Source organism: Brassica napus, chromosome C4, assembly GCF_020379485.1.
Source record: "Brassica napus cultivar Da-Ae chromosome C4, Da-Ae, whole genome shotgun sequence".
NCBI lineage: Eukaryota > Viridiplantae > Streptophyta > Magnoliopsida > Brassicales > Brassicaceae > Brassica > Brassica napus.
Window position 1 is genome coordinate 49,770,807 of NC_063447.1, and position 25,589 is coordinate 49,796,395.

At 35.6% G+C, this 25,589-nt stretch overlaps 2 protein-coding genes and 1 pseudogene across 2 annotated transcripts; 1 reads left to right on the plus strand and 2 right to left on the minus strand.

The window, feature by feature from the left end:
- Positions 1 to 197: 197 nt before the first annotated feature.
- On the minus strand, positions 198 to 5,582 carry LOC106446629 (DNA-directed RNA polymerase 3, chloroplastic). The gene is made up of 19 exons (XM_013888410.3): positions 4,690 to 5,582; positions 4,423 to 4,611; positions 4,212 to 4,345; positions 4,037 to 4,106; positions 3,893 to 3,951; positions 3,633 to 3,750; positions 3,431 to 3,544; positions 3,217 to 3,348; positions 2,729 to 3,145; positions 2,492 to 2,542; positions 2,323 to 2,393; positions 2,130 to 2,214; positions 1,899 to 2,051; positions 1,736 to 1,810; positions 1,546 to 1,635; positions 1,390 to 1,437; positions 1,182 to 1,296; positions 984 to 1,087; positions 198 to 725 (listed from the first exon to the last, which is right to left on the minus strand). The coding sequence occupies exons 1-19, from the start codon at positions 5,482 to 5,484 to the stop codon at positions 615 to 617; spliced, it is 2,931 nt and encodes a 976-aa protein (XP_013743864.1). The 5' UTR covers positions 5,485 to 5,582; the 3' UTR covers positions 198 to 614.
- Positions 5,583 to 16,213: 10,631 nt separating this feature from the next.
- LOC106446632 (leucine aminopeptidase 1) lies at positions 16,214 to 18,924 on the minus strand. The gene is made up of 10 exons (XM_013888412.3): positions 18,665 to 18,924; positions 18,163 to 18,574; positions 17,887 to 18,081; positions 17,574 to 17,799; positions 17,376 to 17,502; positions 17,198 to 17,293; positions 17,044 to 17,121; positions 16,898 to 16,958; positions 16,598 to 16,785; positions 16,214 to 16,489 (listed from the first exon to the last, which is right to left on the minus strand). Exons 1-10 carry the CDS (start codon positions 18,713 to 18,715, stop codon positions 16,358 to 16,360), a joined length of 1,566 nt encoding a protein of 521 aa, XP_013743866.1. The 5' UTR covers positions 18,716 to 18,924; the 3' UTR covers positions 16,214 to 16,357.
- Positions 18,925 to 22,286: 3,362 nt separating this feature from the next.
- Positions 22,287 to 25,308, plus strand: LOC106450126 (annotated as a pseudogene).
- Positions 25,309 to 25,589: the final 281 nt, after the last annotated feature.

Below are 25,589 nucleotides of genomic sequence, written 5' to 3' on the forward strand. Positions count from 1 at the left end.
GTATGTTAGTAAGTTGCACTAGACTAGAGTAACAGACAATGGAACATTTGCTGATCAATTTCTAATTTTCACTAGAGTTTTTAAAACCGGTTCCTCTCCTGTATGATTATGCATAACCGGTCAAGCGATTTCTGAGGGGAGATGTTGCTACAAAACTAGGTGCCTGACAACTACACAACTGATTCATTAGCTTATGGTTCCCGGAAAGAAGTCTCATCTTTTGACAAAAAAGTTGGCTACAAAATCACACAGAGGTTACTACAAAACTAGGTGCCCTTCTGTTTTTTTTTTTGAGTTCTTGTTTCTATATGAAATTCTCTCTCCTGTACAACAGTACCAATGACATACAACATAAACTAAACCTATTCTCATTCCCAAATAACATGCTTGATGCAATGACTTTGCATCCATTATTTAATACTACCTATGACCTACCTGATGAGAGCTAGAAACTTCTTCAATGATTTGCCTTGAATTTGCCTGAGTAGATTTGTCTTAAAAGCCTCTTAAACAAGAGCCTTTTGTGCTGATTCTGGTTCTTTCCATGTCGTCCTCTGAGGTGATGGATGTAGATCCCTGAGCCAAAACTTGATCCTTTTCCAGACGTGCAGGACTCAGTTGAAAAAGTATTGTGATTTGAGTACTTCCTTTAAATCGAAATCACCTCTCTTTGGTACTGGAGGAAACACAAGAGTCGGGTATGACTCTTGGAAACTTTGGAGTAACTGTATCAAGAATACAAAACAAACGAGGCTGTAATTAACACAAAAAAAAAGTTTCATCCAAATCCTTAATCCAGTTGTAGAAAGAAGTAATCTAACTAGAACATCATCATTAGTGTTGATATTTTATAAAGAAATCTCTGTTTATTGATAATATATAGATGAATCCATAATCATTTGTTCAATCAGTGAATAAAGTAAAATCATGTTCAGTTCTAAGCTTCTATCTACCAGAGAGAGATAGAGTTATCGAAAACTTACATCTTCAAGGATTGGTGAGCTGTAAAGCTCAACGAATTTCTCTCTAAGTATTCTGTTCATTGTGTCAACATCACATGCATGCGTCCAGTAGGAGTCATGCACACCTGCCAAAAAAAAAACCATTGAATAAGAAGAGATTCCAGTTCAGTTTTTCTTTTTCTTTTAGCAAGCCATTTAGTTGAAATAACAGGGACTAACCTGCAAAGTTTAGGCCAGCCTCTCGACATGCAACAGCAGTCATCATCATGTGAGTGCCGTCCAGCGAGTGCACAAAGTTTGGAGGAAACGCTGTTCTTTGTTTCCTAACATCCACCTGACAATTAAAAATCTTTTTAAGTCTCCAAAGATCATACAACAAGTGAAATCTTACTCAGTGCTCATAAAGAAGAGAACAAATACGCTTTACCGTGTTACCCTCTCGCTGCAGAGCCAAAACCTGAAGAGATGTTCTTATCTGCAGCCACAGTGCCCATAGTTAAAACCACTACTCAAAACTATTGGCTCTCCCAGTGGGATGATGCATATAGCTTACTTGAGGGGATTCAGAATGGATAACACTTACCAAATGTCTTTCACTTCTGCAATAAGGTTGCACAACAGGAAGTCCAAGAGGCGTAGTCCATCGCACTGGATGATTATCTAAAGCTATTATCTGTAACATTCACAAGAGAAAAACAAAATATCTATTAGGTCTCTCACCTACCAAGGTAAAGTATCAGAGTTAACAATAACAAGTTACAAGACTGTACTACCTTAGCACAATCACCAAGCCAACTCATAATGGCACGTGCGGCTTCAAATATCTCTCCAAGGGCTGCTAGTGTCACCTGAGAGGATTAATGTTTATAGTATAAAATCAACATACAACTAGGAAAAAAAAATATTATTCGCGTGAATGATGTTACTCTTTCTTACTTTTGCAGAATAGCAAGCAGCAGCGAATAACATTCTCTCGTCAGTGATAACACCTTTCTCTTCTAATCTTCTTTTTATCTGTTCACGCGCTCCAACATAGGTCACACCATATACTGACGTCATTACCGTCTGCTTTACCAGCTTCCTGTCCACCTGAAATCAGAAGAATAATACTTAGTTTCATCGAGAAAGACCTTTTTCTGTGGTAGTATAAAAACAACTGAGACTCACTTGATTGATAAGGATCTTTGCCAATGCGGCGGTTGGGTTTGACTCAGGATCCTTACTGCTATCCTTCTTCATTATTTCATGGACTCTATCTCACCACAAGCGAAGAAGAAAAGAGAGAACAACAAAGAGGAAAGGGTACCATTAGAAGCAACACATGGCATGATTCTAACAAAATTAATTGCTAATAAGATACCTCAATGAAATTTCAGAATAGACATCAGCTGGTTTTTCTCCCGCAACTAGATTAACTGCTGCAGCTTCAAACTGAGAAATACCAGTTTACAAGAAGAAAACTATATGAGACTAAATATGACACCAAACAAGAGCAAAGGCAGATCATAAATGTTCACAAGAGAACCTACACTATCTCTTCCTAAAGCTGCATAATGCTGTAGACCATTGCAAGACCCATCCTGCACATTACAAATGAAGAGTTGATTCAGAGCTAACGAATGAACAGAAAACGTTAATAGAGTTGTTTTACAGTTCAATGCAAAGAGTGAAACCCAATTGAAATTTTATTCAACCGGATACAGAAACCAAGTGCCTAGTAACAAAAAAGAAAAGACTAGAGCCTAGTTAAATTTTATGGTGCTTACCTGATGAATAGGCAAGTTGGAGATTACAGAATGAGGTGAAGGGCTTTTCAAGGCTTGTGCCAGAATAACACATGCAGCCAAACACTGAAAAGGATCCTCAGCCTTCAACCACCATCTTTTCCCATGAACAGCATTTTCAGCAGACTCTATTATATCATCCAAATGGTTTTCCACAAAAGCAAGACGCCCATCATGCGAAAGCTTTTCGACACCACCTGCGTAGAGGTTCGCTAAATGTATTTTCAGCCAATACAAGCCTGACTTTCCAAGTGGACGTCCTTCAGCAAACTCCAGGGTTCCACGGCAAAGATCAGAGCTCAGATGGTTTAGATGAGGGTGCATTGGGTATGCACGGCCCCTGAAGTCGAGATTGTGAGGGTAGTAGAATCCTTCCTCGTCTTTCATTTTCCTAGCCACCTGAAACTTATTATCTTCAGTCCATATCTTTGCTAGCAAGTCAAGACGAAACAAAAGAGGGATAATCTTACAGAAAGCTTGAGCTCAACATCACATCTTAGAGAATGCCTCTCTCTGTTAATCTTTTTCGCCTTTCTAACACTCCATTTCCACAATTGGATCTCTTCTGGATCCTCAGACAAAGGTTTCCCTGGTATGGGAACCTAAGAAACAAAAAAAAAAGGAGAATACATACATTATCAAACACATACCATTCCAGATCCTATAAGATGTCTATTTACTTACGTCTTCTCGATTAACTAAGCCTGCAATGTTGCCTCCATCGGCCCATAGCCTTTCCACCACATCAAGTATTTTCCTATTGACCCTCCACTTGGTGTTCCCAAGTGTATCCAACGCCTGATCAAGTTACATTTCGAAACATTAATGTATAACATTACCAGACAGAAACAAAACAGAAAATATAAGAGCAAAGACACCAATGTACCTCAAATACTCTATGAGCAGTCTTGGAACTAATATCTTTAAGCGCATCTTGCTGTTTCTTGGATCCGTGAGTACGCATGATATAGGAAGGCAAAAACAAGTAACCACCCTTGTCATATCTGAAGAAAAATGTATATGTAAGAATGAGAACACATGGCTATAGATAGCGTGGGAGTATGAGGTTCTCAATAACAGGCAATGATTCATAAGTAAGGGTATAAAATCTAGAACCAAAGAAGAAAGAATTGATCAAAGCAATACCCTTTCCATCTCTTTGGTGGTACTAACATCGGAACATAGGGAATTAACATATGCTTAGCCTGCATGAGACAATAACAATGGAAGATCACCTAATAGCTCAAGAATGTCACATCTTTAAATCAGAAAAGAAAGATCTTAACTCACAGATTTATCCAGTCCTGCAAGCAGGAGCGAGTCACATTCAATAACTCCGTATCTCCTCACCAGCTTTGACCTACAAACACAAAATTTCCAAGTGATAAGTGTACACAAAACAATTAAGTAAAAAGAACAAACCAGAGAAAGGTAAGCATCACACTAGTACGATGATGAACATTACCCTGGATATTTGGTCACCGTTTTAAACTTGTGTCTGAACGCAGGCCGAACCTCGGGTATAGAGTCTCCTGACTGGGTCAGGGGAGGTTGCACATAAGCTGTTTCCATTAATAGTTCCAGCAGACGGCTTCCAAGCTGAAAATCAACATGAGTCCACCCATGAAGACGACATTTTGCAAAATATTATCAATTCCACTCAAAACGCCACAGACCTTAGCTTGTGTAGCTCGCCCCCATGGTTTGATACCATCACTCTTCACCACTTTTAGCGCATCAATAATCCTCTTCCTACGAATCAAACTATTGACACGTTTCCTAAGCAACTGCTTATCCTTTAACTCCTCTTGTGAGTCCCCTGCATTGTTCTTCCGAGTTCTCTTCAAGAAGTTATGAATCCTCACCTTTAAAAAATCAAACCAAAACTCTCATACATAACTGCTTCACACACCTTACTTGAAAATACTAAACTCATATCATACCTCATGCTCTATTGCTATGCCGATACTAACAGCAGCTTGAACAACTTGGATACACCCATCCTCATGTCCGGACATAACCAAACCCATCATCTTATGCATCACAATAACCGCCATTTTATCAGCAGGCAAAAGCTCGATGTGGGGCGCATAAGCCGCTCTGACCTTCTTGCTCTTGTTCTTCTGCAGCCTCTGCTCCCTCTCGATCACATCTTTCAACGGCTGGAACCAACCCAGGAACATGTGTTTCACGTAAGGTAGATTGGGAGCGAGACTCTTCTCGCACATCTCCTTCTCCAACTCTCTGTACTCATCGACCATCCTCTCCCACGCCTCGGTCTCTTCCTTCACCTGCCGCCTCCTCAAAGAATCGAACTTTCTCTTGTCGATGTCTTTTTTCTCGAGTTTTAGAGTCTGGTCGACGGTTCTGGTCAGACCCTTGAGGAACAGGGCGGAGATCCATGGTGGGTCTTGCGTGAAGAGCCTCCTCCTTGCGGAAAGTTCGTTCCTTTCGTCGGATTCCTCGATCAAGGTGGCTCCTTTAGTGGTGGGGTCGTGACTCTCAAAGGTGTCGATGAGGTTTCCGTGGAAATGGGAGGTGGGTTTGTCGGTGATCGAGAGAGAGGTGGAAGAGGAGGAGGAAGCTGCTGAGATTGGAAGGGTTTTGCGGCGGAAGAGGGCGGAGGAGGGAGGAGGAGGAGGAGGTTTAAGCCAGGTGATTAGGGAAGTTTGGTGATGGAAGTGTGGGGTTTGGTGTAAGGAGAGAGAAGGAGAAGCCGCCGCAGGGGAAGGAGCCATGGAAGGAAAGTGGAGGTAGAAGATAAGGTCTAGTGAACATTTGAAGAATGAGAGAAATTTTTGTGAGAAACAATCCAACAAACCTCTCTAAAACCTCCACTCTTTTGTTTCTTTTGTTTTTATACTTTGTTTTTAATGAAGTATCTCTCTTTTTTAAAAACAATAAATATTAATGAAAATAACATGAACAAATTCTTTAAATATCACAGGCTATATATTTTCCTACGAAAACTATCAAATAGTTTTTGATCAAAAGAAAAAAAAACTATCAACTAGTATATATGTTCATAGAATTATAAGAGCATCAACAATGGTTTGTTGTTAAGCATGCTCTTAAATAATGATGTTTAATTGATTTTTTTTTTAAAAGAATAAACCATTAAAATGATGATATATTTGTTAGACCATGTTCTTGGCATAGAGCACTTCTACATTCTTTCTCTTAATTTTTGGATAATTTTATTTATTTTTATCAAGAGAGTTTGTGTGAGAGCACACCATTACTCTTTTTTTTTTTGTCGAGTAAGGGTGTGCTCTCACACAAACTCTCTTGATAAAAATAAATAAAATTATCCAGAAATTAAGAAAACACCATTACTCATGCTTTAACTTTTCACTAAGTTTCTTTGAATTAAAAATTATTTAAAATGCCTAATTTAAAAGTTACAAATTTATACCATAAACGGGTAGTTCGAAACTTACTTATCTACAAACTATAGTTTTAATTGGTTTACTGTTAACCAAAGTTTTGTTTATCAGTTTAACCAAACATAAACTTAACTTTAATCAAAACTCATGTTGTTTATCCGTCTATTTCTTTCTTCTTTAGAGATGTCATAGCAAGATGTAATCTATAAGTTACGTCCAGTTCAGTAGCAAGACGGATCCGTACATATATATACCACAACTTACTGCGGATTGACACCTATTTGGCATTTCTTAAACTAAGAGTTTTAACAAAATAAAAAATTTGAGTAATATAAAAAAATATATGTTTCCATATATGTTTTATTCTATATAAAAACTTTGAACCGATTAAAATAGAAATGAAGAAAAATATATTAAAAAAAAACAAGAATGTACAAAACACATAAAAAAATCATCAATATACATGTACCACAGCTAAGAGCATATCCAAAAGAAACTCTATAACTCCAAATATAGAATTTTTTGCTCTCCAAAAAGAAACTTCAAAACTTCAAATTTGAAGTTTCATCTTTTTATTTGCATTTTGGTCCTTACAAATTTTTTTTTTTGACAACAAGACATTTACAGACTCATATTGACTCTGTAAACCAGATCGGCAACTCCGCATCCATATGAACGACGAAAGACGGTTGTTTCCTAGCACTACGTGCCAAGCTATCCGTCCGTAGGTTCTCCGTTCGGGGTACATAGATGATATCTGAGTTGTGGAAGCTTCTTCGTAAAAGCTTAATATCTTCTAGGTAGCTTTCAAATGCTGGTCATTCTTCTGGTTCCGAAAACATCTTCACCAATTGAGAACAGTCCGTTGCAAACGTAACCTGAAACTGTCGTAAGTTCTTCATACATTCCATTGCCCAAATCAACGCCTCCACCTCCGAGTGAAGAGATGATAGACACGCCCTTACATTCCTTGCCCCTAATAAACCATCAAAACCCGGTAAGGTACTATACCATCCTTGTCCCGAAAATAGTTCATTTTCTTTCCATGAACCATCAATAAAACACCAACGTCCTGTAGCTTCTAATGTGTGTATGGTCAGTACTTGGCTCTCCCTTGTTTGATCAGTGACTATTTGTGCTTCAGCCCAAAGTGTCGATTCCAGTTCTGCTAATCGAAGTGTTTCCCTTGGATCCATATCAAGATTACTAAACACCTTATTGTTTCGACCTTTCCATATATACCATAATATCCACGCGAATTGGTGATCGTCCATCTTTGGAGTAATTCTCCAAAAGAGATGATCCATGTTACAAAAAAACGAATAAGTAGGAAAAAGGTCTGGATTTGATGGTATCTTAGATAATGCTCATACTTGACGTGCTGGAGGGCATTCAAAAAATACATGATTTATTGATTCCTCCGGGTCCCCACATCGTGTACAACAAATATCTCCTTGTATTCCTCTCCCCTGAAGATTCTTCATTACCGCTATACAGCCTGAAAGGAGTTGTCATAAGAAATGTCTTAACTTCGGCGGGCACTGCACTTCCCAACAGAAAGCTTTTAACGTATCCACTGTAGGTCCATAAAATTCTGGTGGTTTTTCTTTATCAGGATAAACCCGTTCCAATTGATATCCCGATTTGACCGAATATTTTTTATTATTAGTGAAATGTCATCCATTCCTGTCGTCCATCGGATTTCTACTTAAGGGAATACTTTCAATAATTTGTGCATCATGAGGATCCACCAAAGCCCTAATTGCCTCAAGATTCCAAGTTCGGGATTCCAAATTAATGAGGGAATCCACTGTGAGATCTGGGTAACTATTGTGAAGATTTTTGTTTGCTGGTCTCGGGCAAGTGGCTGGGATCCAAGGATCATTCCATACTGAAATAGATGAACCTGTTCCCACCCTTTTAATTAGTCCTTTACAAACCAGAGATCTAGCAGAAGTCATACTTCTCCAGCCATATGACGGAGAATAAGATCAGATCGGTTCAAGGGGTGAAGCATTCCTATAGTACCGTCCTTTAAAAACTCTCGAGAAAAGAGTATTTGGCTACTCAGTCAGCCTCCACAGTTGCTTTCCAAGCATTGCCGTGTTAAAATCCATAAGATCCTTAAAACCTAAACCACCATTATCCTTAGGGATGCATAACTTATCCCATGATTTCCAATGCATACCCTTTGTGCTCCCTCCTGGACTCCACCAAAATTGAGCTACTGCACTCGTTAATTTTTTAACTGTAGCTTTTGGTAATCGATAAATAGACATGACATGATTTGGCAGAGCCGTAACCACCGACTTAATGATCACCTCCTTTCCCCCTTTAGTAAAATATCTAAAAGTCCATCCACTAACCCTATTGTTCAAGCGTTCTTGAACAAATCCAAACACTTGAACCTTAGATCCCCCAAGGCTTTCGGGTAACCCAAGATAAGATCCCATTCCTCATAGATTCTGAATACCCAAAATATCTCTCAACTCTTGCCGACTGGACTCTACAATCTTGTGTCCAAATTGAATTGAGGATTTCCGAAAATTAATCTGTTGCCCTGAAACAGCCTCATACTCTTTTAAAATCCTAAGAATAGTTTGACATTCTTCTCTATTCGCCTTACAAAAGAAAATGCTATCGTCGGCAAATAGCAAATGAGAGATTGCCGGACAAGCTCTCTCTACCTTCATACCGGTTAATTGTTTCTCCCTCTCCGCCTTCTTAATATTCACAATTAAAGCCTCAGTACACATTATAAATAAATAAGGAGACAAAGGATCCCCTTGACGTAGCTCTCGCTGGGGAGTTATAAGGCCTCTCGGTTGGCCGTTTAGGAGGACCTTATATTGAACCGAGGAGATACATTCCACCATTAGAGTGATCCAATGAGGATCGAAACCCATTTTGTTAAGGAGTGCCTCAATAAAACTCCACTCAATCCTATCATACGCCTTACTCATATCTGTTTTAATGGCCATAAACTTATTTTGACATGACTTATTTGTCCTCAGACCATGAAACATTTTCTGCGCTATAAGAATATTATCTGATATTAATATACCTGCCACAAAAGCCGATTGAGTCTCTGTAATTAATCGGGGAAGGCAAAGTTTCAGTCGCTGACACAGAACTTTCGATATAATCTTGTAGCCCACATTGCATAGACTTATCGGTCGTAGTTCCATCATCCTTGTATGCCTTTCTACTTTTGGGATCATACCAATATTAGTAATATTTAACCGTGGATCCAAGTTGCCCGTAACCAAAAAATTATTCACCATTTCGACCACATCATGCTTAACAATATGCCAGGAATGCTAAAAAAATAGGGCTGTCATTCCATCCGGCCCTGGCGCTTTCTCTGGGTGCATCATAAATAGAGCCTGGCGGACCTCATCCTCTGTTGTTGTTCTCAATAGTATCTGGTTCATTTGGGGGAAAATAGACGGTACTATCTCATCCAAAAAAATATCAAAGTCTGATGGGTTTGTGGTGCTAAAAATACCATCAAAATAATCCACTGCCACCTTTTCAATCTCATTTTCCTCCGTGATCCAATTACCTAAATCATCATGGAGTCCCACTATTTTATTACGGACCCTACGCTGATTTGTGAGAGCATGGTAAAATTTGGTATTGAGGTCCTTACAATTATACATCATATTTATAATTCTTAAATATTTTTTTATTATTGTTTTAATCCTTAAAATTTTTATATCTCATAAATATTCAAATTTGTTTTATAAATTTAAGTTTTACACATGAAATTAAATAAAAATTTTAAAACAAGATTTATAATATTTTAAAACTAGAATTAAACAACAAGAATATTACAAAAAACCATAATAAAAACTTATTAAAAAGACACATGAAGACATAATTATTACTCAAGTTTAAATATTATAACAACACTAATAGTCTGGTAAATTTGCTCCAGAACATCTCAAATCTCCAAAATATTGCCCAAACAAATTTTGTGTAACCGAAGATGATTGTTGTTGTTGCTCTTGACGCCTTTTTCGTACGATTCTTTCTTGTTCAGATCGAATGTATTCACGAATATTAACATCATCGATAGAAGCTAAGTTTTTTAGCAATATTTTATTTTCCTCTTTTACTTCTTTAAAAACTATTTTTTTGCTTCATTTTGCAGTCGTAATTCAATCATCCCATGACCTTTTTCCATGCTTGTTGTACTTTCGTTTAAAAGATCAAGGATTTTTTCGTTTGATGATATCAAACTATCAGCGGGTATATTATGAGGATATCCGATATCAACAATTTTTGGCTCGTAATCTACAAATAAAAAATAAAGAGAATCATTTTTTACTTCGAAATGCACTAGTTGATCATATATGTGAGCATTACGGAAATAATTTTATGGAATAATGTACTATTTGTTTGCAGTTTAATATTTAACTATGTACTTTTATTTATAATTTTATATTTTAGTGTAATATTTTTTTAATTAATATGTCTGTAATATTTATATATATGTACTAGTTATTTATAGAAGTTTTATGAATTTACATCAACTATGAAAAATATAAGGACCATAGTGTAAAATATAAATAATTTTGAAGTTAGGTTTGAAGTTTTACTTTTGGAGAAGAACACATTGAAACTTCAAATATAGAGTTTTGGAAACTTCAAAATATAGTTCCTTTTTGGAGATGCTCTAAGAGATGACTTCAAAGTAGTAAGGAAATTGAAGAAAAACAACTAATCAAAAAATATTTTGCACCAACTCTCCAATGAATAAATTCTAGCATATGACATAAAAGTCCTTTCTCAAAAAAAACACACACACATAAAAACTACATTTCATATTTCCAGTCTCCACAACAAAAAAAAAAAGAAAGCTTTGTATTTTTTTAGCCACTTTAGAATATAATTAAAAAAGAAACAAATCTTCTAAACAACTTTTTAGCGCATTTGTTTTCACTTACTTTGTATCATGTTTATGGAAGATCTTTAGTTTTTTTTCTTAAAGATCTTCAGCTTTTGCTTCTCAATTCTTTGTATATTGATTATTCACAATTTTGATTGAATATAAATAAATAATTTAAATGAAAAAGAGTACTATAGAAAAGGAAGTTTTAATTTTACCACAAATTTGATACCATTGTTGATTTTCTTAAAAAGAATAATTATTTTCATGAATACCCTAAATTGTGATAAGAGATTAAGCTAACTCTTTTTCTTTTGTTAGCGAGATTAAACTAACTATTTTGAATCATTTATAAATGTTCAATAATCATTTATAAAAGTGTAAGCCCAACCCTTTCCCTTAAATATTTAAACACTAAAAAATAAACATTAAAACTTAAACGCAAATGTTAAGATATGTTTGATTGAATGTATTGTTTAAAAGTTGTATCCAACTTATGGGTGTTTCAAAAAAAATCTCAATAGTTTATTTTATTAGATTTGAGTATCTATATTATCAAAAAATAAAATAAATATTTATACTATTTAAAATAATATTATTTGTGGAAAAAAATATAATTGTAGTCTTACAAGTAATAGTATAAAATTTGTATTTCTAACAACTATATTTAACTCATAAAGTTATAGAACTCTAAATAACAACTTCACATTTTTCTAAAATTGAACATTTTAATATCGAAAATTTTGATTTGACATAATGAAAATTCATGCCAATCTCAACAGTAGATTTATATTATTTTAATAAAAAGAAGATTTACATCATTTTATTTTTAATGAATATTGGCGCAAAATTTTTTTAGCTCAGTCGTTTTTCTTCAGTTTTCTTTTTTACTTTTAAATTACACCGAGCCGTGGTGCATGTACATCCATTTTTGGATGTCCTATACCAGGACTGTTCCCTGGATCAGTTGGCGCAAAATCTTTCGTCGATTCATCATTTTTCTTCAGTTTCCTTGCTACTTTGAAGTAATCACTGTGTCTGTGGTGCATGTACATCCATTTTCGGATGTCCTATACCATGACTATTCTCTGGATCTGTAGGGGAAAAAGCATCAATATTGAACCGTGGTGCATGTCCATTCATTTTCGGATGTCCTATACCAGCACTGTTTCCTAGATCTGTAAGGAGAAAAGCATCAATACTGAGTTGTGGCGCTGTAACATCCCGAGTTGTGATATGTGAAAAGACTTAAGAGAATTGATTTGGCTACCTATGTCACCAAAGTTGACTTACCTTTTCCGGAGCACATCCTGAAAGAACTTCAGAGTTAAGCGTGCTTGAGCTGGAGTAATGGAAGGATGGGTGACCTATCGGGAAGTGATTCGCGATAGCGTGCGAGTGAGGCCAAAGCATGGGAAAAGGTCGAGTGGTGATTGCAGGGTCAGTAAACAATGATTTCGAGCCTTTAGAAAAATTAACTGACCGCGCTGGAACGGGATGGGCCCACGGGCCGAGAGAGCGGGCATGGGTGGTCCATTAGCTGTGGGCGGTCGGAGCGTTACAAGTGTATCAGAGCTGGTTAGCCATTTCAGTTCTGACCTGAGAGGCATATTGAGACCTGTCGTGGGGCACAACGAAAACGTTGTGTTCTTTGAGAGGGAGTGAATTGTAACATCCCGAGTTGTGATATGTGAAAATACTTAAGAGAATTTATTTGGCTACCTATGTCACCAAAGTTGACTTACCTTTTCCGGAGCACATCCTGAAAGAACTCCAGAGCTAAGCGTGCTTGAGCTCCTTTTCCGGTGCACATCCTGAAAGAACTCCAGAGCTAAGCGTGCTTGAGCTGGAGTAATGGAAAGATGGGTGACCTATCGGAAAGTGATTCGCGATAGCGTGCGAGTGAGGGCCAAAGCATGAAAAAAGGTCGGATGGTGATTGTTGGGTCAGTAAACAATGATTTCGAGCCTTTAGAAAAATTAACGGACCGATCGCTGGAATGAGATGGGTCCACGGGCCGAGAGAGCGGGCGTGGACGGCCCATTAGCTGTGGACAGTCGGGGCGTTATAGGCGCATGCCCATCCATTTTTGGATTTTCTATACCAGAACTGTTCCATGGATCTGTAGGGGAAAAAACATCAATATTTTTCAATATTTTTGCTTGAACATTTACGATATCTTTCTTATACCCATCAACACTGTGTTCAACTAATACCGTAGACACAAAGCTATTCAAAGACGTGACTTTTGAAATGATTTTGATTGTCTGTTATCTCCAACGGTCTTGCTTGAGTAGTGGATGGTACTTGGACAAATACTATCGAGATAACCATAATGGTCATCATGGAGATAGTGAAGAGTTTCATAGTATTTTCACTCTGGATCAGTTACAAGGCTAAAGGTTTTTATATAAACAGTTTTGGTGATATTTGGAGTTGAGTTGTCCAAATGAGATTATATTTATACTGTCTATGGACTAGCCACATTGACTGAGTTTGTTGGATTGGCCATTACTATTTTTGGTCAAATACATTGATATTTGGTTGGACATTGATATTTTCTTGTCAAAGATCTTGCTGTTTTATTTTGTTCAACTACACTGAAATTTCTTACTCTTTTTGGACATTTTTCCTTTTGGGCATTGTTCTTAATTATGGTAGATAGATTTTGGACATTCTATCACTCTAAGCACACTAATAATGAAAATTAAAAATATTATATAAATCATAACAATAAAATATTAATGAATTTCATAGTCAATATTTCAGTTGCTTCTATCATCTGTTTCTTTTTTAATTGTTTTTTTTGTGACTCACACAAATTTAAAAACATATCGTACTCATATTCTAAACTACATATCACATCTTACACGATCCAAAATATCAACTACTTGAATACACAGTTTATCTAAAGTGAAAGTACAAGAGTCATTCCGAGGTGGATGGATGTCATTGTTAATTGATTCCTATTTAATTTAACCACCAATATGATTACCGTATGAAATAAATGATGTAGATGCTTTTTCAATAAGCTATAGAACCAAAGCCTTTGATTTGGTTTTTCGGGTGTGAAAAAGATACATTTATCAATATCATTGACTTTCCATGATATCACAATTCTCTTTATCAATTCTTTTTTAATGAAGTGGCAAGGGAATGCGACGAATAGAAAACAGCTAAGGTACAGCTTATCCCCAAGCTTCAAGAGTTGGAGGTAAAACAATAGGTGTTGTCATAAGCGCAACCACCACGTCCTTAATCCAAAGTCTATCTACAGTGGACCAATCAAAGCAGCAACACGAGAAACCAAAGGGTTCCTCAAGTTCTAACAGCTCTTTAGCAGAAGCAGCCATAAGAAAGAAGAGAAACAGGTGTTGAAGAATCTCACGTACCCATAGGAATATATATATATTGTTCTGGCTCTGCCTCCAAAGCAGCAAACACTTCCGGAGACTAACGCACAGACACATGCTACCTTTGTCTATGTCGTTATCTTCATCAGACTATTAAATATGTATTCAATTTGGTGTGTGATTTCTGAAGAAATCAATCATATTTCTATGAATCAGACACAATCATATTTCTATGAATCAGACATCCTTCAGACAAATCGGTGGGTTTAAGTAGAAGGTTTAACCTCCCAACTTTACTACCGATTTTCTGTCTTCAGAATGTGAATGGTCACATTAAAAATTGATATATATGATACTGAATCCGTCTGTACTAATAAAATTTTAGTACGAGACATAGGAAGACTATGAAACCAAAAAACCCAAAGATACGACCCGAATCCGAGGGACTACCCGAACTTCCAGACCAATGTTAGAGTGTGAATCGAGGCACAAAGTTAAATCAGGAACATCATGGGGAATATGAAATGATAACAGTGTTTTAAACAGGTTTCTCTATATCTTTAATTATTTTGTCAATCATAGGTATCCCCCGCAATTTTTCTCTAATTTTAATTATAATATATATTTATAGAAACTAACGTCATTGTGATTTGTATTTAAAAAATATTAAAAAATTCTGAAATCTATATATTTATTAAGGAATTCTCTCAAATATGTTATTTTTAAGTTTTTGTCACAAAAAGTCTTCAAGTAGGAAAATGACCAAAATATTTCATTTAAAAGACACTTATATCTTAGATATATAAATATAAATAAACAAAAAATAATTTTTTATAGTTTCGAATTATATGTTTTCAAATTCGAACTTTTTATCAATTTTTTTATTTTTTTTGAAACTTTTCTTTTCGATTTTTTTTCAAATTTTTTGTTTTAAAATTCGACAATGCTTTTTCAAACTATTTTTAAAATTTTATTCAAATTTTAATTTTAATTTAAAAAAAAAAATTTAAACCACAATCCCAAAATGCCATCCATTAACCTTAAATCCTAAGTATTTAACCCTATATTTGTGATAAAATCTTTTTAAAGTATATCTGGGTATTTCTCATATTTTTATTATATACAAATTGAAAATAAATATTATCAATTGGAAACTAAAAACTTATAATAACAAGTGTAGACATTTTCTATTTATTCGTCAATGATATTATAGGATTTTTTATGAGAAAAAGACAAAAATAGCACTAAATCAAGTTTATGTTCCCAAACTAGCACTCAAGGTCAAAAGTCACAATAATAGCACTTAATGTTTTATCAAAAGTCACAAACTTAGGGTTTAGAGTTAAAGGGTGAGGTTTAGGATTTAGGGTTTAGGGTTTAGGGTTTAGATTTTAGGGTTTAAGGTTTAAAGTTTAGGGTTTAGGGTTTAGGGTTTAGAGTTTAGGGTTTATGGTTTAGGGTTTAGGGTTTAGAGTTTAGAAATGAGGTTTTGGGGATAAGATTTCAAATTTTGAAAAATAAAAAAAATTAAAATTTTCAAACGATAAACTTAGAAAAGTGCTATTTTGGTCATTTTAGTTTTTGAGTGCTATTTTTGTGATATAAACTTAGAAATGTGCTATTTTGGAGATTTGCCTATCTTTTATTGATTTTTCTAGAACAATTACATAATTTGATCTGAAACCAAATAGTTTCAGGAATTATTCTAGGTTTACCGTAAATGAAGAACAAGGTCGCACTTCCCTTAAAACTAGTCCAACTAGTGAAAGGACAAAATGTTGAAGATTCAGAAGCAAGAAAATTTCAGACAGATTTTTTTTTTTTGCACGACACAAAGCAAAAGACACCTTTTATTCAACATCTGATAATGTTACTGTTCGGAGCAAGTAAGAAACATCCAAAACACAATAACTTATGACACCTTATTAAAACCAGTAACCAACCAGTTCAACACCCGAGAAACATCTGATCTCATCCTCTACGAAGAAGAATTGGTCTGCACCCATTCCACAAGAGTGGACACACCAAACCCAGTCCCAGACTTCTTCTTCTCGTTCCACACCGGTCCAGCCATGTCTATATGCATCCATTGCACCTGCTCGCTCACAAACTGAGAGAGAGAGAGAAACCACGAAAATTATCACTCTTGTCATTTTTCACCAATTATTTTATATCAGTAACATGTTATATATTCTTCAACAATACTATTTGTTTTCACCTGTTTCAAGAAGAGAGCTGCGGTGATGGAACCTCCCGCACGCCCACCTGTGTTGACCATATCAGCACATCCAGACTTCATCATCTCCCAATAGCTCTCTTCTAATGGCATCCTCCACAGCTTCTCTCCACTCTTCTCTGACGCAGCAATCACTTCCTTTGCAAGCTCGTCATTAGGTGTGTAGATCCCTGCCAAGTGAAAAGCACCGAACAATTAACCATCACGAACTAGTGTTGATCAAAGAATACCAACTCAAAAGTAAGTCAATATGGTTTCTTTATGGCTATTTAGCTAACGTACCTGCCACTGATGTTCCAAGAGCAATAACACAGGCTCCGGTCAATGTAGCGAGGTCAACAATCTGCAAGTTATTTCACAATATTCGACTAAAACAATCTCCTCTTAACTATTATTGTCAATAAAAAAAAAAGAAACAGACGCAATACCTTGTCAACGCCTTGGTTACAAGCATACACTAGAGCATCAGCAAGTGTTAAACGACCTTCAGCATCTGTGTTGTTCACCTGAAAACACCATTGCCAACAACTTAGCAACGCCATACAAAGTAAAAAACTCAAAATAGTAAATATTCTCTGATACCTCAATGGTCTTTCCATTTGAGGCTGTGATGACATCTCCAGGTCTCATTCCAGTTCCACTAATCATATTCTCACAGGCTGCAACGATGAAATGAACCTGGTTGTGGAAAACCAAATGGTTAGTTGTCATGATGAGATACACTTATCCCCACAAGAATTTGATGGGAGAAGAAGATTACCTCAACACCAGGAGGCTTAATCTCACCAATGGCTTTAGCAGCACCAAGAACAGCAGCTGAACCGCCCATGTCGAATTTCATGAGCTCAATGGAGCAGCCAGGTCCAGTCTTAATGTTGTAGCCACCACTAAGAACAAAAAACTTTCAATCAACAACAAGAAACAAGAGACCAATACAAAGCAGATGTGGAATGCTCACCTGTCAAAGGTCAATCCTTTTCCAACAAGAGCAAGTTTGGTCTTAACATCGCCACTGGAAGGTTTATACACAAGGTGAATGAAGAAAGGAGGATTAGCCGACGCTGCAGCAACCGCTAGATAAGATCCCATCTTCAACTCCTTGCATTGCTCCTCGTTCAAGATGTTCGCTGTAAACACATCACTGTACGTAGAAGCCACTTTTGCTGCTTCCTCAGCTAGCACAGCTGAAAAACGACACAAAACCATATCAGAGTCAGTACAACTCACTGAAACACAGACACTACATAAAACATGACACTGATGATCCATACCAGGAGTGAGCACATTAGCAGGAGAGTTAATGAGCTCTCTCCCGAAAATCACACCGTAAGAAACATCTTCAGCATACTTAAGCTTCTTCTCAACTTCAGGTCCAGTTCCAAACCCAATGATATCCACAGAGCTCAAAGATGGTTTCTTTGATTCAGACTTATACCTCCCGTCTTCGAATAGCCCCAGCACCACGCCTGTCCACACAAGTCAACAGTAAGCACCCAAAAGACTCGATACTAGAACTTACAAAGACTCGAACTTTTGCGTTTGTTTACCTGAAGCTAAAGCTGAAGCAGAGCTAAGCTTGGATTCACTCTCAGGTGAGGCAAGAGCAACAGCAACAGTACTTGACTGAGAAGCCTTTGAGACAGTAGCCACACCTTCACCAAGGCTATGAAAAGCTGCTGGAGATGATGATGAAGCGGTTTTTCCTAAACCGATCAAACCGATTCGTTTGGTTGCTAAACCGGGAAGCCTAAGAACCGTTGACTGACCCGGTTTGCCAGCGAAATCTTCCTCCGATGAGACTAAACCTAAAAGTCCAATCGTGTGAGCATCGAGCTTGTTCAAGATCGGGTTCTCGAACTTCGAACCATCGTCTTTAGTCAAGTCTTTCTCCGTCACGCCAACAACGAGTAAGTCCCCTTTCCACTCCGTCACATCGATCTCCTTCGCAGCGAACGAGATCTGCTCAACAAAAAAAACCGATCTAAGTCGATCAAATCTACGGATCTTAAACGGTGGATCATTTGATACGAAAGGGAATACGAGACTAACCTTGGGATGATCAGTGGAGTTGGGTTTGGTGAGACCGAGAGTGTGAGGCATGGCTTTGGCTGTTGATGAACAATAGAGAGGAAGTGGAAGTGGAAGTGGAAGTGAAAGTGACGGACGTTCACAGGCGTCGGAGCAAATCGTATTATATAGAAGGAGAAGTTGTGTTTATCTTTAACGAGGATTTAGTATCCGACCCGTTTAATACGGGTCTTTTTATCCGACCCGGTTCTGGATTTGTCGTCTTTGTAACGGAACAAGTAAATTTAATTTTTGCTTAGTTCAGTTATCTATATTCGCGCACGTGAGATTTTTCCTAAGAGTTAGGTGAGGAGCTGCTCATCCCATGCGTAGGTGGCATATATGGACGGATTCGAGGGGACTTTTATGTATAAATAAAACATTATTTTTTGTTGTTAAAAGGCTTTCATAATAGATAAAACATTTTGTTTGTAAGTTTTTTTTAATTTAAAAACAGAATTTATGGAACGTTTACAAAGCCTTGGTGAAGCTGTGGCTACAGTCTCAAAAGATTCTGAGTCGTTTCTTTTTGTTCAATGCTTCGAGCTAGTTCACAACTAAATTGTACATAAAGTTTTTCATTAACAGTTTTAAAATATAATTGTATGGGCCACATTACTTTGACATGTTTTGAGCCTCGGAAAAGTTCGGGATGGCACTGGAGGTAACTTTGGTTCATTAAACAGAGATATCATCATGATGGCCAACAAAAGAAACATAAATATCACTTATTCATTACAAACTGCAATACTGTAAATACCCATAACCCATATACACAATACATCACCTTATTTTATTTGGTAATAATTCATGTGACCAAATTCTCTCATGGACGACAATAAGGTGGGTAGAAACATTGCGTAGGAACAGGAACAGGATAAGGTCCATACGTTTTAGGCGGATAATCAGTTAATTTCCTACCTGTATACAGGTCATAACCATATTACCTAATAATACTGCCGCTGTTGATACGAAACCAATGATTCATCAAAATTTGATTTGATATTATATGTTTGTATGATGATGTATGTGGAAACGTACCAGTAGGAAAGGTTCGAGCCTGGGAGATTACGAAAAGCGCCACGAATGAGAAAAGCATCACCGCAAGGAGCTTCGATGAACCTGGCATATTAGCCATTAGTATGCAGTATCTCTTTGTCTGTCTTGTTTACAAGACTTGGAAGCCTGAGTCAAGTGAGCTTTGGGTGATTAGGTATTTATAGACTATAATACTGAGATAAAAATAAATTTTATTAATTTACATTTAATACCCTTATGGCCTTCCTTATCGTTCCACCTCATCTGCTCAGAACCTCCTCAACCATTGTGTTACTAAAAAAAACTGACTCATGATTAAACCTTAAACCTAAGTTATCTAATTCAAGAGAAAGCCAAAGATTCTGTTAATAGTTTCACATTCCCAGCCTAGTGATTGTGTTGGGGGTGATAACAAATAGGTAATTTGGACCAAAATTTGACTAACGTGATGATGAATGTGGTTATCGACTAGTCTGATGGATGTAACTATTGAATAAACAAAATCTATTTACTTAGCCATTTTCAAATACTAACATTCAGAATTAATAACCAAGTGGTGGTAGTCTAGTGGCAATCTCTTGGGGCTTGGTGTGTATCCACATTAGTACTGGATTTGATTCCCCCTGGAAACTAAATTATCACTATTTGGTCAGTCTGGGCTTGGACTTCGGCCCAATTGGTTTACATGGTGGGCCATAACAGATGATTGGTCCATCTCCTGACATTAGTCGGAAGGTATTCTAAATTCGGGTCAGGCAGTGTGGTACGCTTTCGGTCTACTCCACTCTGTAGCACAAAGTGCGTTCTTTCCAGGGCCGACCAGATCAGCTGATAGGGTTTATCAAAAAAAAAAAAAACATTCAGAATTAACATATATGCTGCTTTATCTATATTTCATCTACGAAGATGTACAGCGAAACATATTGAAATACATCGAGTACATATTTATAAATTCATCAGCTGTAATTATGTGATTACAAATAAACAAAGACGCCACAAACCACAAAGTCTACATAGTCTTGTTGATATATATATGTATATATGGACAACAAAGATAGGATAACAAAAAGGGTTATGATATAAGTAGTTTATACCGTGGATTCCGTTTTCAGTTGGAATCATATCACGTTTTTAGGTCCTTGAGAGCTTCAATAACGGTGCCTCTTAAGGCGGGCCTTTCCAAAAAAATAAAATTTAAAATCATGCGGGATCTACCATTATTTAAAATTCGTCTCTTGTACTTCTTCAGTAAGAAGTGAGTTTGTGAGGGTTTTGCCTTTTTTTCACGGTTTCACTGACACATGCCAGTCCGCGATTGGTTTATTTTTATTTTTTTTTAAATCGGACAAAAAAAAAAAAATTTAGAACCCACGCTCTCTCCCCTTGCGTTAATGCTGCTCTAAGGTTCAGATTTGATTTGGATCTTTGTAGGTTCGGAAAACCTATTTAAACTATTTAAACTATTTTAAAAAAATTTGGTTCAGATTTGATTTGGATCTTTGTAGGTTCGGAAAACCTATTTAAACTATTTTAAAAAAATTATAATTCATATATACCTTAAATTTATCAATCATTTGAAAATAAAAAATATATTTAATATAAAATTGAATAATGCATGCTAATTAGAGCATGTTTATTGCAGGTCTCTTAGATTGCTCTTCGCGTATTTTAAGAGACGTCTCTTAGCTTTTTTAGTTAAAAGCTAAGAGACCGTATCTTATATTACGCTGAAAGATCCAACCTAAGAGACCTACAATAAACATGCTCTAAAATACCTAAACTTAATACTAAAATGGGGATTGGCATAAATATTCGGATATATAATAGTTATTTTAAGTTTTTTTATGTTTTGAGTACTGTTTAGCTATTTAATTTAGACATTTATTTTTGACTTATTCTTGGGTTCACCCCCTATGAATAGGATTGTGTTATTTCATATTCGATACCTTTTAAAAAAGAAAACAAAATATTGTCAAATTATATTATCTTTTTAAAATTAAAAGGTAAAAAGAAATAAATAAAAAATAGTAGTAGTTACAAAAACAAAATTTTTAACGTCGTCAGCAAAACATTAAACCCTAAATCCTAATCCCTAAACTCTAAATCCTAAACCCTAAACCCTTGGGTAAACCCTAAACTCTAGGATAAATCTTAAACTCTAGGATAAATCTTAAACTCTAAATCAAAATCACTAAATACTAAAACACTCAAGGGTTTAGGGTTTAGGATTTAGGGTTTAGAGTTTTAGGGTTTAGTGTTTTTATATAGAGTTTAAGATTTATCCAACGGTTTAGGGTTTACCCAAGGGTTTAGGATTTAGGTTTACCCAAGGGTTTAGAGTTTAGGATTTAGGGTTTAGGGATTAGGATTTAGGGTTTAGTGTTTTGCTGACGACGTTAAAAAGATTTTTTTAATTTTTTTTTCTGTAGCTGGTATTTTTGTTTTACTTTTTATTTTAAAAACATAATATAACTTGATAATATTTTGTTTCCTTTTTTAAAAGATATAGACTTTGAAATAAAAAATCATATTGGCTGGTAAACCTAGAGGTTCACCCTAGGGGGTGGACCCAAGAATAACTCTTTATTTTTAGAAAACTTCAAAATATTTTATATTAATTCTAAAAATAATTAATATATTTAAGTATATAAATCTATTTCAAATACATTTGGGTATCAAAATACTTCGGTTTGAGTCGGGTTCAGTAGTTTCAGGTCTCTAGATACCAAAATTTTGAATATGTTCGGATATTTAACCAATATTGTTCGGCACTATCTTTTTTTGATCACATTCGGTTTGATTTTTTTGATTTGGATTTTTTGCCTCCTGTAACTAAGTTTGATTAATATGCGGGTATAAGTAGAAAATGTTATGGATGCAAGTAATTGCAAATTAATCGAGAACAACAACATAATATACAGCTTTGAAACTTTACAACAAAGATATAATTGTTTACTGAATCGAGAAAAATATAATTTATTATAAGATAAAATATTTATTTTAATTAGTTTTTCTTAAAGTCAAGTGTGAGGAGGACAAAAGGTTTGGTGTGTATGATTATAGTTTATGGGCTGCACATGATATATTTAACGAGTTATTGTGGACCTTTTACACATAATCAAGCTGCTCTTTGTTGTGTGTAGAAGTTTTTTCCACGCTGATTTTCATATAAATTCACTCGTTGTTTTGCTTTACTCCTTAGAAATATCTCTAATAGTTTTTATAAAAAAAAATCTCTTTAACGTGCATTGAGATGAAGAGATTAGATGGTCCAAGAAGAGCCCATAGATGGAAACTCACAATGAAATCTCTCCTTTGTTCAATGTTTTTCTCCTCTTCACTTGCTTTATAAATTTAAATCCATCATTTTCATATTTCATCTAAATGTATTTTTTTATGTAGCTGCAATGTGATGGTGGTGAGATCAAGAAAAAACCTGAAATGGGAAAACATGGATAGAGATGTTTTGGTCAAGATTTTCGAGAAGCTCAACGTAATAGATGTTACCATGGGAGCATCACGTGTCTGCATCTCTTGGTTCCTTGCATCTCACGAAAAATCTCTTTGGAAAACAATCAACCTCGCAAATCTCCAACGTGTGGACTTCAGCCATCCTCGATTACCAAACTCCCGGGTCGAAGATGAAAAGGCAAACGAACATGTGTAACGTTGTAATAAGATTTTGTTTGAAAGCACTAAATTCAGCAGCACTGTCCCCATCAACCTATTCTTCAACTATGATACCTACTTAACTGATGAGGATCTCATCATCGCTGCGCAAAGGTAAATCTACCAAAGCTAGAATTACAAGCCCGGTTTGCCTCATCTCTCATTACTTTTTTTTTTTTTTTTTTAGGATGCCAAACATAAGAAAGCTTGCCTTACCACAATGGTGCCACTTAAGTGAGAATTCATATCAATTTGCATTCAGGCAATGGAAGAATCTCCAAACGTTAATCATTGACGCATCATTAACCTGGACACACACGATTCAAGCTAGCGGAGAGAGCTGTATAAACCTCACCAACTTGAAAATTATGGGTTGGCGCCTTACTGAAGTTAAAGTTGAGGAAATCGTTCGTTTATTTCCAAACCTCAAGAATCTGAGTTTGCGTATTTGCGACATCATTGATATTCGCAAAGTTTTGCCTCTAATCACAAGCCTCGAAAACCTAACGATCCTTAACCTCTCGCACTGTAGATTTATACAGAGATGTGGCTATACAATTTGTAGCCGTGAACTTGAAACCATTCTTCTCGAGAGTGAGGCATTGATCATGTCGTGTTTAAATGTCGATTGCAAGTTCTGCGAAAAAGCATATGGCATTGTCAGATTACATGCTTTTTTCAAGAAGAATTGGCGGAATGATGAGATAGAGGAATTTGAATTCTGAAACGTTGTAAAAATCTGTTGATGGACTCCAAACAGATTACCATATACAGTATATTCTGTTTAAGAATCAACATTTCTCTTACATTTATAGCTCTTAAGTACTAAACATTTCATCACGTCACTTCTAAGTTGTAAGACAAAACTCTCCTTTTATTACATGCGCGCAGTACTGTTGAAATTCTGATTAAAATTCGCAAAACATTTATTTACAAACCATTTTTTATTCAATTTTTAAATAGAGGTCCAACAATATTAATAAGAGTATCTTTAATGTAACTTCAGTTTTTCAAAAATAGAGTAAAACATTTTTTATTTCAAAATCTATTTTGAAGTCAAATGTGAAATGAGGCCGGAGCTGTTTTATAAGATGAGATAACAACCATCGCCAATATCTAAAAACATAAACATAAACATAAACGTAACCTTTGATATACCGATCAATGGTTACGTTACAATCTATCACAGTAGAAATACAACCTTAAGATCTCAGCCGTTAATAGCTAGTTTAGCGAATCTGACGACTAAGGATCCGTCAACTCCTAAAGCTCGTGATCCCTACATGCACAGTTTCTTTCTCTCACCGGAAGTCCGGAATCATTGCGATTTGACAGGAAAGAAATGACAAGTTCGAAAAGATGAGTCAAACTTATCAGTCAGTGAGTAGTGAGTACCGTGGAAGAGGCATGAACCAGTTCAATCAATCCAAGCCTCAATTCAACCAGTGGAACACTCCTTGGCAGAATGGTTATCCAATGTGGTAGCGTCAACAGTTCAACCATTGCCATCAACCATCATTCTAGGTAATTTCTTCGTGCTCATACACGAATATAAATATTTATAAAATAATTATGTTATAGTAGTTGATAAATATTTTAATTTTAATTTAGATAATTGTATAATTTATATGTTTGGTTTATATTATTGATAATATGTTTTTTTTAGTTAGACATGTGATTTTGTATATTTAATATCTACTCGGTGTGTTATCACTTGGATATATTAGATTGCATCCAATTCTCTAAATTCAAGCATAATGTTTTTCTTTGTTTTAAATAAATTATATTTTTAATTAATTTTTTTTATTTGCATTTAGGTTAGTTGTTCTTTTAGAAATAGAAATATATTTTAGTAAGATTATGTATAACATAATATTTTTTTGAGTATCAAATAGACAAAATAAACTAAAGTATCGATTAAGAATTACATAAAAGAATATAAAAATAACATTTTGAAATCTCATGCATAGGATGAAAAAAAAAAAGAAATCTCGGGCATATATATTTTACAAAATAAATAAAATTTAAAAATTAATTAAGATTCTCACTTTTGTTTATTTATACTTTTGAAGTATCTCCTAATTTATATGTATAAAATAAGTAAATTAATACTATAGAAATAATATGTTTTTATATTTATCAGACCTTTGATTTTGGTTATAAAAAATTGGATTAATCCAGTTACTCATTTCGTTGGTAT

What these genes read in the sequence shown, in the direction of transcription:
- LOC106446629 (XM_013888410.3), bottom strand. Translation starts at nt 5,484, where the DNA reads ATGGCTCCTTCCCCTGCGGCGGCTTCTCCTTCTCTCTCCTTACACCAA. An exon ending in CCACCAAAGAGATGGAAAGG is followed by an intron (nt 3,751 to 3,892) that starts GTATTGCTTTGA and finishes ATTTTTCTTCAG; the next exon opens with ATATGACAAGGGTGGTTACT. An exon ending in GGCTTGGTGATTGTGCTAAG is followed by an intron (nt 1,636 to 1,735) that starts GTAGTACAGTCT and finishes TGAATGTTACAG; the next exon opens with ATAATAGCTTTAGATAATCA.
- LOC106446632 (XM_013888412.3), bottom strand. Translation starts at nt 18,715, where the DNA reads ATGCCTCACACTCTCGGTCTCACCAAACCCAACTCCACTGATCATCCC. An exon ending in TGCTTCAGCTTTAGCTTCAG is followed by an intron (nt 18,082 to 18,162) that starts GTAAACAAACGC and finishes TTGTGTGGACAG; the next exon opens with GCGTGGTGCTGGGGCTATTC. An exon ending in TGCTAATGTGCTCACTCCTG is followed by an intron (nt 17,800 to 17,886) that starts GTATGGATCATC and finishes GTCGTTTTTCAG; the next exon opens with CTGTGCTAGCTGAGGAAGCA.